This window comes from Ochotona curzoniae, unplaced genomic scaffold (assembly GCF_017591425.1).
Source record: "Ochotona curzoniae isolate NIBS_2020 unplaced genomic scaffold, NIBS_Ocur_1.0 scaffold_1852, whole genome shotgun sequence".
NCBI lineage: Eukaryota > Metazoa > Chordata > Mammalia > Lagomorpha > Ochotonidae > Ochotona > Ochotona curzoniae.
Window position 1 is genome coordinate 2,532,352 of NW_024467087.1, and position 13,083 is coordinate 2,545,434.

The 13,083-nt window shown below is 38.1% G+C and overlaps 1 protein-coding gene across 4 annotated transcripts in view; it reads right to left on the minus strand.

Annotated features, from left to right (window-relative positions):
* AFF2 (AF4/FMR2 family member 2) overlaps positions 1-13,083 on the minus strand; it is a 462,047-nt gene that overhangs the window by 105,351 nt on the left and 343,613 nt on the right. For all 4 annotated transcript variants that reach the window (XM_040999786.1, XM_040999784.1, XM_040999785.1 and 1 more), the window contains one exon: positions 9,210-9,306. In XM_040999786.1, coding sequence (XP_040855720.1) covers positions 9,210-9,306 — 97 coding nt within the window. The remainder of the gene's footprint in view (positions 1-9,209; positions 9,307-13,083) is intronic.

Genomic DNA, 13,083 nt, shown 5'->3' on the forward strand with positions numbered 1-13,083 from the left:
CTATATTTTGGATGATGAGGCTAAATTTATGTTTATTTGCATATAGATACTAACTGTTTTTTATAAGTTTCTATATTTTCATAATTAAAAAGCTAAAGTAAAGACTATGGTTCTTTTAGGTCTCTAGTATCCCATGTTTTAATACACACACAGAAATATTTCTTATGTATACATTTATGCTCATACATATGATTGGGGGCTAAATACAAAATATGAGTCCACATCCTTAACAGTAAACAAGCTTTGACAAGTTTATAAACTTTTGTTATAGTCTTCCAAAGAGTCCCATGATATATGTCCTATGTGAAATAGGGACTGAGTGATCCTATACACTTCGGAAATATCTACTTTTTAATCTGCCAGTTCAATTGTATTTTGAATGATTAATCTTAATAGATATCTAGTCTCAAACCTCAGGTACTCTTCTGTGCACCTACAATGCTTAATGCTTTTTTAAATAGGAAGATAAATATGGCATCTTAAAATAAGGTACATTCTATTTTCCAAATAGAACCATGCCCTTATAGTTTTCAGCCTGCCTGACGGCTTTTCTAGCAGAAGGTACATATTTGGGGGAACACGGGGGGTGGAAAATAATACACCTGAGCCCTAATCCAAAGCATCATAAATGTTTCAAAGCCAGCATATAAATTTCAAAATTTTACATTTTCGATTTGGCAATGTGTTTTACTATGCAGCTTTTATGGACACGTCCATGTTGCTGTAGATACATTCTAGAACCCTAATTAAACTCAATGCTTGGAAACTTCCAATAAACTTAGGCACATGTGGTACATTTCCTGCAGCTTCATTATGAACGACTCAAAGATGCAATTTCCTACACTCGACCACACAATGAGATCCAACTGGAATGCTCAAAGGACCCGAGAAAAAGGAAGTTCTTGGCGCAAATGGAGAAAGAGCCAACACTGTCAGCAACATCCTTCAGTAGCAGTGACAACAGCAATGCTATGATGGCTCCTATTTCTGACACTGCAATTCAAATGTGTACTTAGAGGTCCATAGCTTGCCAGAGGTGGCTGCTATTTCCTTGCCACTGTGTGTATGTGAGTGTGTATGTGTGTATACACACAAATATATGTGGTATATGTGGATCGTGTACATACCCATGCGTGTGCATGTATGTTTATAGATGAAAATCTATAGTCAGTCTTGTTTTATTTTAAAGCTGTCCTTGCCAAAATAACTTATCAGACCCCATTACACTGTATTTGATCTGAGGGCAAGCAGGACACCCTCGCCAGTGTCAGATTTAAGTTCACCACAAGGAAAGTGCTAAGGTAAACAGCATTGACCATGCAACTGAAATCCTCATGAATGGATAATTCATTAAGCATAGAAGGACAAGCACAACATGTGAAAACACTGCCCTTCTATGCAACTCTGTATGTTCAAGGCATTCTATTCAACAGATATAATTACAAGTCAAAATATTTAGTATGAAATGTAGAAAACCTAATTACACTGAAAAGATTCACCATTCAGATTTCAGAACAATCATAGACTTGCCTCAAGAATGTTAAAAATCAGAAAATAGAAGCCCTAAGCAGTTTTTTTTTTATTAGTCTGTGATAACACAGCCAAATGGGAAATGATCTTGGAAATACAAAGGCCAATGTTATCCTATTTACTTTCTTGTCTTTAAGCAATAAATTGAAATGTTCTCTCATTCTCTAATTGCTAAAGATGTTGAGTGTGACAGTGTCTGCACTTTATTCAACTGTGTTTCGCAGCCTTAATGGTCTAAACTCTACCGTTTTGCAAGGGGATTTCAATGAAAAGCAATGACAGATAAACTGTTTATATTAAATGACTATCGAAGTTATTTTGCAGCCAGGTTTGTTCTAATTCATGTGCTGCTTCTCTGGCTCAGACAGGCTGACCTCTCGTGCTGTGTGCGCTGTATTGATGTCATTACCAGAAGAGGCCTTCCCAGCCTTTCTCCCAATAACAAAGTAAATGGAAATGTGGAGAAACCTCGGGGAAGTAACAACTTGTTCAGCATGATGAGAACTGTGGCAACAAAATCTGAATGAGTAAGGCAGGGGAAAGTAGCTCTTGTCACAGCTCATGTAGTCAATGCAGTCCATAGGCTTGAAAGACCTAGCTGATAGGAGGAGCATCATTCACCGCATCTTTTTTATTAGTAAACGTTAAAAGCCAAAGTGAACTTTTGATTTAACTTGGCTTCTGTGTTCTAAAAATTCAACATGAATCATAGCAATACATCCCAAAGAGGTCAGAATGTTTAGGTTTTCAGCTGCTGTGTAATTAATTTCGTTTGAGATTACCAAATAGTAACCTGGCCAATAAGCTGATATGACAATAACAAAAACAAACACACCAGAAAAGCACACATATTTCAAAGAACATATTTCAAAGAGTACTAGGGTAATCCTAAGTTAACTGAACCAAACATATTAGAATGTCTTTGTGCTAGAAGAAATTTTGATTTGTGGAGTTTTGCTTAAAAAAACCAATATGCCACGTCAAGCTTTATCTGGAATGCCCTACCAGAACCTGGTCAATAATTGAACATTTCATGACAGATTAAACATTTTCTGAATTTTCACTGGGCTACACAGAGGCATCTAATTTACATTAACAACAGGATGATATTCATATTAAAACATCCTTAAAGGCAATTGCTAACAAAACCTATTTTGCGATCTTTTATTTCTAAATTCTGCTTATTCTAATGCCAGTCTGAGATGACTGGGGCAAGAGAGAGCCATGGAAAAATCCAACCAATCTTCAAAATCCAAACAACTCGAATGACCCCGCTGGAGACTAACTCACAGTGTCCTTGGAGCTGTGTAAATCAAACATCACAACAATGCTCTATGAGGCATTAAGTAGACGTTTACTCGATTGTATGAATATGAGCTCTGCAGCTTACCAACTATATGTTAGAGAAGCCTTAAAATAGGTCAAATTGTGGCTTGCCTAAACCTTAGAGACAGTGATTTTAATAAACCTCTCAATAAAATTTCTTTGTTAAAAAACATTTGAGACTGATTAGCCTGCTTGTATTGAAAGAGAATCACAAGGTCTATATATCTTTAGATCTTTTATTGAACTGCAAGCAAAGCATCAATAACTGCTTCTCAGCTGTAAATGAAAATTGATTCCAGGTTGAACTCCTCATTTTCAGTGGCTCCTTCAATTCCAAGAAATAAGAAGAAAATTTCAACAAAAAGGAAGAGCAAAGCTACAGTGAGTGCCATGATCCTGGAGTATGCAGGGAACAGCCTTCCCTCCTCACCAAGAAGCTGTATTCTTACCATAAGGCCACTCCTTAGCCGAGCCACAGTGGGCTCATTGCAATACACTGCTTCTCCTGGATGACTGGCTTGAAAATGGCAATTCAATAGGTGTTACATGGGGAAGGTCATGCAGGATACAATATTAAATGACAACAGTGGCAGTTCAGAAGTAAAAATGCAAACAGGCAATGAGTATCACTCACCACCCACATCCCAACTATGTCACTGAATCTAAAGTTTTCCCAAAATAGCATATCACAACGTGTTGGACTATATGGACACCAACACAAGTTGTATCCAATTATAATGCTTGTGAAATTTTGCAATGTTTGGTGTCCAATTCAAGTGGTTACTTATGCTCTATCCAAGGGTAGCTCGTGACAAAGCAGACCCAAACATACAGTGTTATCACTAAGCTTGATAGACTTTTCCTCGGGACATAATAGGAGCTAAGAAAGAGAAGGCAAGAGTTGTCATCAAACGGTATGACTCAACAATTCAGCTATATCGATTCTTTGAGGCAAAACCTTTAGAACCATATAATTTCCTGGAGGATTTGGAGTATCACTCACTACTCAGACTTTCTTCCTGAGAATTCTGTTTTTAAAACAGTTCTTGGAGGTTTAGAGAACTTGGGGCCATTTGTGTCTGACATATGCCTTTGGGGGCTATGTAGGACAATCAGTCCCACTTTTGGCAAATCCCTACAGACACCTCATCCAAAACCAGAGAGAGCATTTTTTTTACAGATCTGAAAAAAGACCTTGTAGTCCATGCTTAAAACAATCATAAGGAACAACGACCACTTATTCATGTAGTATTTATTGTTTTCAAAACGCTTTCTCATCTTCATTCAGTCCTTCAACTACTTCTAGGAGTTAGACAAGACTGTTTCATCCTAGTTTATTGGTGAGAGATGTGAAACAAAGATGATAAAGGTAGTTTGTCCAAAGTAATGCAGATACTATGTGAGAGTCAGAATTGAAGCCATTCTCTTGACAAGTACACTTAAACATTCTCATGATCAGATACACAAATTCCAGATGGAATTTTTTATTTAGCTTTGTCACATTTAGAATACAGCAGCTCTTTACCATCCCAATCATTAGAAGATAAGGGTCCAACATCTCTAAGAATACAAGATTTGTTAGGCTGTTATTAGTAGTAGTGTGATGACTATGATTATCATAATTAGTGAGCGTTTTCTATGTGGTAAGCATAGTAAGCATAATGTCAAGCAACTTTTTACTATATTCACTTACTCGATGAATTTGCATTTTGACTCAATGAAGTAGGTGCTATCACTACTGCTTTTTTATGAACACTTCATCTTTGGCCCAAGGTGACCCAGTTTGAAATAGTCAGAATTCAAAAACTATGTCTAAGTCACTAAAGAGCTACATTTTCTCTTTCCTACACTGGCCCACTTTTTTTTCTTTCCAAAATATCTTAAAACACATAACGTGAGTTTCTACTTCTTAAACTGTCCCAACTGCAGATGTCTAATGAACACCTAAATTTTTAACAAATACTTTCAGAGTGCAATTACCACTGCTTCTTGAAACATCATGTGTATGTTTTGCTGCACCTCTGACTTTAAAGGATCATTAGAAGATGCAATCTTTAGTTAAAAAAATGTTTCTCTGTGACCCTGACCCTCCTGGGATAACAACTTGGCATCTTGAATTTGTGTGTTGTCATTCTTCCATGAGGCCTTCTGCTTCATTTTCCCATATGAGGGAATAATCCTTAACATCGAAGCACCACCTGGTTGTGTTGTTGGTGTTCATGCACAGGATCTGTCAGCCTATCTAGCATGCTTACGCTTCTGTGGAAGGAGCCATGGTGGGGCAGGAAAAGAGACGGTTTCTCTGACTGCAAAATATTTGATACCAAAATGACAAACTGAAGGATGGCCCATCTTAATCATTTTGATACTTGTATTTGAAAAGCATTCTCTTGAGATTCCCCATGCTCCAACCACAGCATAAGGTCATAGATATTCTCCAAAATTTTTTGACAATTTGATTTTTTCCACATGACTCAGGATTTGATGAATACTAATGAGCTGACTTGGGGATGCCTCAAGAAGGCAAATGACTTTTCTAGACTGGTCTATATATGCATGATTGCAGTTACTGGCTTCTGGGAAAGTTTCTATTTACAGTGTTGGTGTCATCTGGCTCCTTGGGCACATCATTTAATGGACTGACACATTTGCTTGTTTTACCCCAAACACTGCCACAGATAGAAAGGTTCTACAGTGCTATTGCTCAAGAAAGAGACTCTGATCTCTCTCTGTGAAGTCAAAATGAGGCAGGAAAACTAAATTGTACCTTGCACAGAGTTAAGCTGACTTAAAAAAATGGAAGTCTCAATACCTCTTGTCCTTCTGTTCCTAGAGGTATGATTGTTCCCGTTATGAGGTAATGGCATTATGGTACCCAAAAGAATTTAAATTGGATAGTTCTTCAATAAACTTAATACCATATTATCCAGAAATTTCACTTTTAGGTATGTACCCAAAAGAATCAAAAACATATGTTCATGCAGAAATGTGAATACAAATGTTCATAGCAGCACTATTTACAATAGTCAAAAGAAACAGCTGAAATGTTCATCTAATTTTGAAACAATAAACAAAATGATGTCTTACTATACCATGGAATGTTAATCAGATATAAAAAATGAAACACTGACACATACACAACAGAGAAGAACCTAGACAACATTGTGGGAAATGAAAGTAGCCAGCCAGACAGGATCATTTTACAGGATTTCATTTATATGAAGTAAGCTAATCCATTGAAAAAGAAGGCAAATTAGTGAGTGGCAGAACATGGAGGTGGCGGTCAACGGAAAAGAACTTTTTAATGGGTTTGGGATTTCCATTTGGAATGATGAAAATTTTATGGAACTGGTGATGGATGCACTGTTACTGAACTTTTTCTTTTTAAATGATAAATTTTATATTATATGAATTTGACACAATAAAAGTAAATGATTTTAGCATATATATAAGTAAACCAGTCCCCAAAGGACAAATAGATGTTCTCTGTGATAAAATACAAAAAATATGTAAAGTACACACACATGCATGTAAACAAATACATATATGAACAAATACATATATGAACAACAAATACATACATGAACTGTACAAGGGAGGCTAGCACACCATGAAGTAAAGGCACTATGCAGTATGAACATCTACTTCCAAATAGATGCAGGATGCCCAATAAAATTATCTTTCCTTTCAAAAAGATTTGATTATTTTTATTGGAATGGCAGATTTACAGAGAGAAGAGACAGGGATCTTTCATCTGCTGGTTCACTCCCCAAGTGGCTCTGATGGCCAGAGCTGAGCTGATCCAAAACCAGGAGCCAAGAGCTTCTGAGATTATCCAATGTGAGTACAGGGTCCCAAGGCTTTGACCCATCCTCCACAGCTTTCCCAGGCCACAGCAGCTAGCTGGGTGGAAAGTGGAGCAGCTGGGACACAAATTGGTGTGCATATGGGATCTTTTCAAAAGCAAGGTGAGGATTTAGCCAATGTGCCATCGCTCCAGGCCCTCCCAATGAAGTTCTCAAATTTATGTCTAAAAACCATATTAGGTTTTCTCATAGGTCATAAATGCTAGTTGACCGTTTTTGATTCAGAAAGTCCAGTCTCATAGAAATACTAAAAACACACATCCTTGTCATCTTATGGAATGGGGAAATACTGCAAATACTTCAAATATAGAATGGAAGAAGGGCAGCAGCAAACTTTTGCCAAATGCCTGCTACCTAAAAGTTCGTGTGAGTTGCACGAAAGGCGAATGGCCTCTCAGCCGCGTTCTGTAGTGCTGCCTCTGGGAAAGGTGAACGGAGCAGCTACACTCATCTCTCAGTTGGTGAGTAGGGTCTTTAAGCCTCACACTAGAGTCTCCAAAGGGAAGTACGTCTCATGAGTAGACCAACAGAGGGAAAGATAATCCCCGTTGCTTCCTGATGACCAGTACGTGTACGAACAGTAAAAAGAGGCAATTATGTGTGTAACATGTTTAAAGGACTCAGCCTCTCTTTACCGTAGCTCCAGTGAAACCATGAGCTGATTTAACCTATCCCAGGACACTACGATCATCTTTGCTACCTGCCCTTTCTCAAAAGCCCAGGCAAGAACACGAGCAGGGGGAGGTAAGGGAAGGGATTTGTATTTGTGAAAACTATTCCAGGGGCTGGTTGACTACCTGTGATGCAGCATCCCGTATGGGTGCAGGTTCATATCTTGGCTGCTCCATTTCAAATCCAGATTCCTGCTAATGGCCTGGGAAAAGCAGTAGAAGCCAATTCAAGTGTTTGGGAACCTGCCACCCATGTGGAAGGCAGGCTGAAGCTCCTGGCTTCTGACTTCAGCCTGGCAATTGGGACCATTTGGGGAGTGAACCAGTAGACAGAAAACCTCTCTATCTCTCTATGAAATGAATCAATCTAGAAAAACAAACAAAAAACAACCGCCACCACCAACAGCCCACCTTCCTTATTATGCATTATACTAATACGTAAGAGTTGTACATATTGCTACATTCCTTACATTTCAGAAAAACTAATGTTAAATATATTTTATGAAGGGGGTACCTTTGAATTTCATTTATTTTAATATTATAGGCCCTCTGTTATAGATTATCATGGATTATATATATAAAAATATATACATAAAATGTTCTGGAATTAATTTATTAGAAACACCTTAGAAGTACATATTTTTGTGCAGTAAATTTTTTGATTTACTGATACTTTTTTTGAAAACCAGTTACCTTGCTTTTTTAAGTTCTTTATATGTTTTCTTTGGAAATGCAAACATTATAAATCAATGCCATTTTTAAAATGCACTGCCATTTCAGATTGATTATAGATAGATTTCTTAAATGAAGTACTTTTATAATTGCAATGATTCTGAACAAACTATTCTCAAAGGCATTTGTCATTCCTATAAATCAAGATTTTAAAGACCAACATCCTTTCTTGAGGGTTATTTTACTATACTGTGTGTGGTATGTGTGTCAGCTTCTTGTTCTTATACCTAAATTTGATACAAGCTATTTGTGAAGGACATTTGTTTATTTGGGTTCACAGTTTTGCAGGTTTACAGTCCAAGATTGGGAAGAGCCCACTGGTTCAGTCTCTTGTGGTAGTGATGTTACTGGCCAAGGGCATCCCCTGGAGAGAGGGAGCATGTGTGTCTGTGAGCCTTCTTAGAAAGCCGTGGGAATGTAACCACAGGGGTTCACCCTGACAACCCCATCCAATCTGACCACCTGCCAAAGGACTCTTCTCAACATACCATAAATGGGTGAAGTTTCCACCCTGTAGCACCATAAACATAGGACTTTGAGGACCAACTCTTTACTATTTGGGCCTTTGGAGGATACTCAACATCCAAACCATCTGAACCATAATAGCTTATGGTCACAGAAAATCAAGGTGATAACTTTCAACATACTGAATTATCATATACTTGTTACATTTCCTGATATGTAAGATGACAGTGTCTTTTGTTCTTTCTAGTCTGTTTTTAATCTGTGAATTTAGGTGCATTATCTCTTTTCTTATTGATCATTTTTATACCTGTATACATGAGTTGTGATGAAACATGTTAGGTAATGCTATTGCAAGGGCCCTAAGTGGCTTAGTTTAAAACAACAACAACAACACAACAACAAAATTGTAATATTGGTGTTTTGGTGAAAGGTATTGATTTATTCTGTTGTGTTATGTATAAATTCCATGTCAAAAAAAAAAAAAAAGCCGAGGGTAGAGTGTCCCAGGAACAGTCCTCTCTTCTCCCACTTTGTTTTGCCACCCTTCTTTCAGCAAAATATCCCAGTTTCTTTTTCTCACTCTGTTTAGGCCCCAAATCACACATTAATCTCTTCGTACCTGATACAGCTCAGTAGCAGTACACTGAGTGGTCAAGGTCTTCACAGGCTCAAGCTCATCTTCATCACTGCTCAGCTTCAGGTCATCCTCAAGCATCCTGAAACAATTTCAGAATGAAATTTACATTAGAAAATGTCTTTCCCAAATCATTCTGAGATACATCTCTCAAGAAGGATAAAATAGTGGAGCAGTCTGGCTGCTGCAATACTGTCAAAACTGCAGTAAGAACCGAGGTTCTTCCAGTTAATTAGCTATTTATGCTCTTATATTTATGCCATACTGCACATACATATCCCCCCAAATAAAGGGAAAAACGTCCTATTTCGGCATCTTCAGAGATGACTGAAGTTTATATATTTTGAACACTAAAAGTGCAATATATACAATGGTAAATCAACTGTGTGAGTGGGACATGACATTGGTTCTTTACAGGACAAGATGCTCTGAATCTCCCAGAAAATAATAGGGATGAGATAGCAGCCCATAGCCTTACAGGAAGTTGCTTCAACCTGCTGGGAACTCTCTGGGTAACAAAGGCAAAGGGCCCAGTGAACTTCCAATGCCTTTCAGTAACCCCTGCTACCAGGCAACTTGATGGCCACAAAAGAGCACTGTGAGAAATGGCTTGTCATTAACCTTTGATATACGACCCATCTTTTCCTATAAAATTTGGTTCAAGAGACATAATCCCAAGATGTGAATAAGAAAACTTTCTCTCCCTAAGGCAATGTACCTGAAAAAATATAAGTGATGTGGATTTTGGTGATGTACTAAGAATTTCAAAATTATTTATGGAGCACACAGGTTTTTGTTTCTATGAGTATATTAATCCCAGCGCCATCCATCACCAATATTTAAGCACATTCTGTTATTTTCTTGATTGTACAGTCAGTATGAAACAGCTTCCACGCCAGAATTACTTTTCTCAATTATAGAAATCCTATATTTTTTCCTCCCTATCTCAAGTTGATCCCACTTTGTCCACTAAAGCTTTCTAGAAAGAATCTCTATGTCAGAAAGTGTACTTTTTGCTCTGATTCCACCTAAGCTCTAGTTAGATTCCAATGCTGTGTTCCCCTGAATCTCTCCCCAATCAGTTGCTAATTCCATGACTGTAATGAGTGTAATGTATTTCATCACCATGCTATTCAGAGCATCTTCCCACATATGATGGCATCCACTGGTCTCATTTTGCAGACAAGAATGAAAATATCCAGGGAATATTCAGAGAGATGAAACACTTTGCTAGTTAGTGCTATAACTAGTACTAAATTCTTTGTTTCTGTATTCCCAATTGTATGCTTCTTCCAGAAAGGAAAAATGAAGATCCTCACTTGAGAAATAGGAAAAACATTATTGTGGAGATTATACTTAAATGTTAGCAACAGATTCAGATCAGAATGGGTATCCAGTAACCCTCCAAAGACAACACAGCAGTTCAGTTTAATGTGTAGCCACTTAAGACTAGGATGTGCACACTGAAGAAACTGAAGCTGGAAGACGGATACAGAGGCTGGCACGTGGGAAGGACAACTGTTAGACCTCACTTTGGAAGACCAAATTTGCAGGATTTATGATTGCACTTCAAGAGACTAATGGGTAGTTTCAAGATCTTAGAGAAGGAAGAAAATGTACTTTGGAATTTGTTTCACAGTTTTAGGCTTATGATTCTGAATGAATACTTTCTTTAAAAAAAACACTGTAGGAAGTACACATTATTCTCACAAGCGCTACGTATAACTCCAGTATTTAAAAACTATCTTCATTTGGCATTACAAAAAGTTTCACTTTTAGGGAATATGTATGCACTATTTTCAACTTAAATGTCCAGCCAATGAGCTGGTAAATCATGAGTGCCTTTTTGAAGGTTCATTTTCTGTGTCATAAAAAGTTGGCCAGCATTATGGAATTTGGTACTCATACATGAGCCTACGAAGAAGGTGCTGTGTTAGGCCTATTTCTCTAGATAGGAACTCTGAAGCTTAGAGAGGTTATGGGACATGCTCATGACCAAGCAGCTGGAACTCATGCAGACAAACAGGAAATCAGACCATCTCTCCAGCTAGAATTTGAGAGACTACACACTGTTTTCTTACAAGGTATAACATATAAGTGATGGTGTATAAAATAAAATCAACAGAAATAATAAGAAATCTTAGAAATTAAATTAAAAGGAATCAAGATACTTGGATTCAGCTATGGGACAACCATGAGTTATTTTGGGCAAGTCATTTACAACTCTAAGGCTCGTATCTGATCCTCATCTCTTCAACATGGCCATGGTGCGAGCATCACAGGAACTATTATACTTCATCATTGCATGGCATCAAAACGTTAATGTCAGATATCTGTTTAAACATTTATGTCTTCCCTAGAAACAGAGAACATTGGATTTAATATTATTAACAAGTAGTCACGGCTGGCACAATGGCTCAATTTACTAATCCTCCCCTACAAAGTGCCAGGATGCTATATGGGTGCCGGTTTGTGTCCTGGCTGCTCCACTTCCCATTCAGCTTCCTACTTGTGGCCTGGGAAAGCAGCAGAAAATGGCCTGAAGCCTTGGGACTCTGCAATCTCATGCGAGACCTGGAGGGAGCTCCTGGTTCCTGGCTTTGGATCAGCTCAGCTCCGGCTGTTGCAGCCACTCGGGGAATGAACCAGAGGATGAAAGATCTTTCTTTCTGTCTAGTTCTCTCTGTAAATCTGCCTTTCAGGAAAAATAAATAAATATTTTTCTTAAAAAAGTAACTATGAATGGACATCTTTAGTCTTCTCATTTTAATTTGCTCAGCAGTCCAAAGGTAAGACAAAGTAGGTCAAGAAACATCCAGGGCAAAGCTCAATGCAGGAAAGGGCTGATGACCGTCAGCGGGCTAGTCAAGTGGAACGTGTATACACAGAGCCACAGCATTGAAACTTGACTCTAGCAGTTAATTAATTCTCCAGTCAACTCTACAATACCATGATAAAATGTCCTCCAAAGTACAACTGTGGAAAGAGGCAAGCCATATAGTGATTGGTATGGATTTGATTGTTTATAAAGGACAATCTGATGCATATATTCAAGTACAGGACTTTTCCAGAAAGGGCAAAGTTAACTGGTTATCTCTGGAACTGGTGGGTATTCATTTCATTCCAGTGCTTCTCTGACCTATTAAACCTTATTATGGGACGCGCGTGAAGTTGTTTGTATTTTCATCTTTGACTAATACTGAACATAACCCTAGGCAAAGCATAGTATCATGAAGGGTTTTTAAAAATTTTTTCTATTTCTAAAGATTTATTTATATTTTTATTGAAAAGGCAGATATACAGACAGGAGGAGAGACAGAGAGGAAGATCTTTCGCCCAATGGTTCACTCCTCAAGTGACTGCAATAGCCGGTACTGTGCTGATCCAAAGCCAGGAGCCTCTTCCGGGTCTCCCACGCGGGTGCAGGGTCCCAAAGCTTTGGGCCGTCCTTGACTGCTTTCCCAGGCCACAGGCAGGGAGCTGGATGGGAAGTGGGGCTGCCGGGATTAGAACCGGCGCCCATATGGGATCCTGGCTCATTCAAGGAGAGGACTTTGACCACTACGCTATTGTGCCGGGCCCCATGAAGGTTTTAATTTTAATTATATCAGCATCACCCAGAGACATTGCAGTTAAGGTCATCTCAGCAAAAAACAGTAATCTTTTTTCTTTAGGTTATAATTCTCTGAACAAACTCATTATTTGTTGAATAGTCCAAACTGTAAAAAAAAATGCTGATATAATTGTATGCCTGTGTATATAATCTTTAAGAAACGATATGAATTTTCTTCAATTAGATGAAAACAGAACCAAGCAGACCTCCTCAATGATTTCAGATGCTTATTTAGGGTTGAGGAAT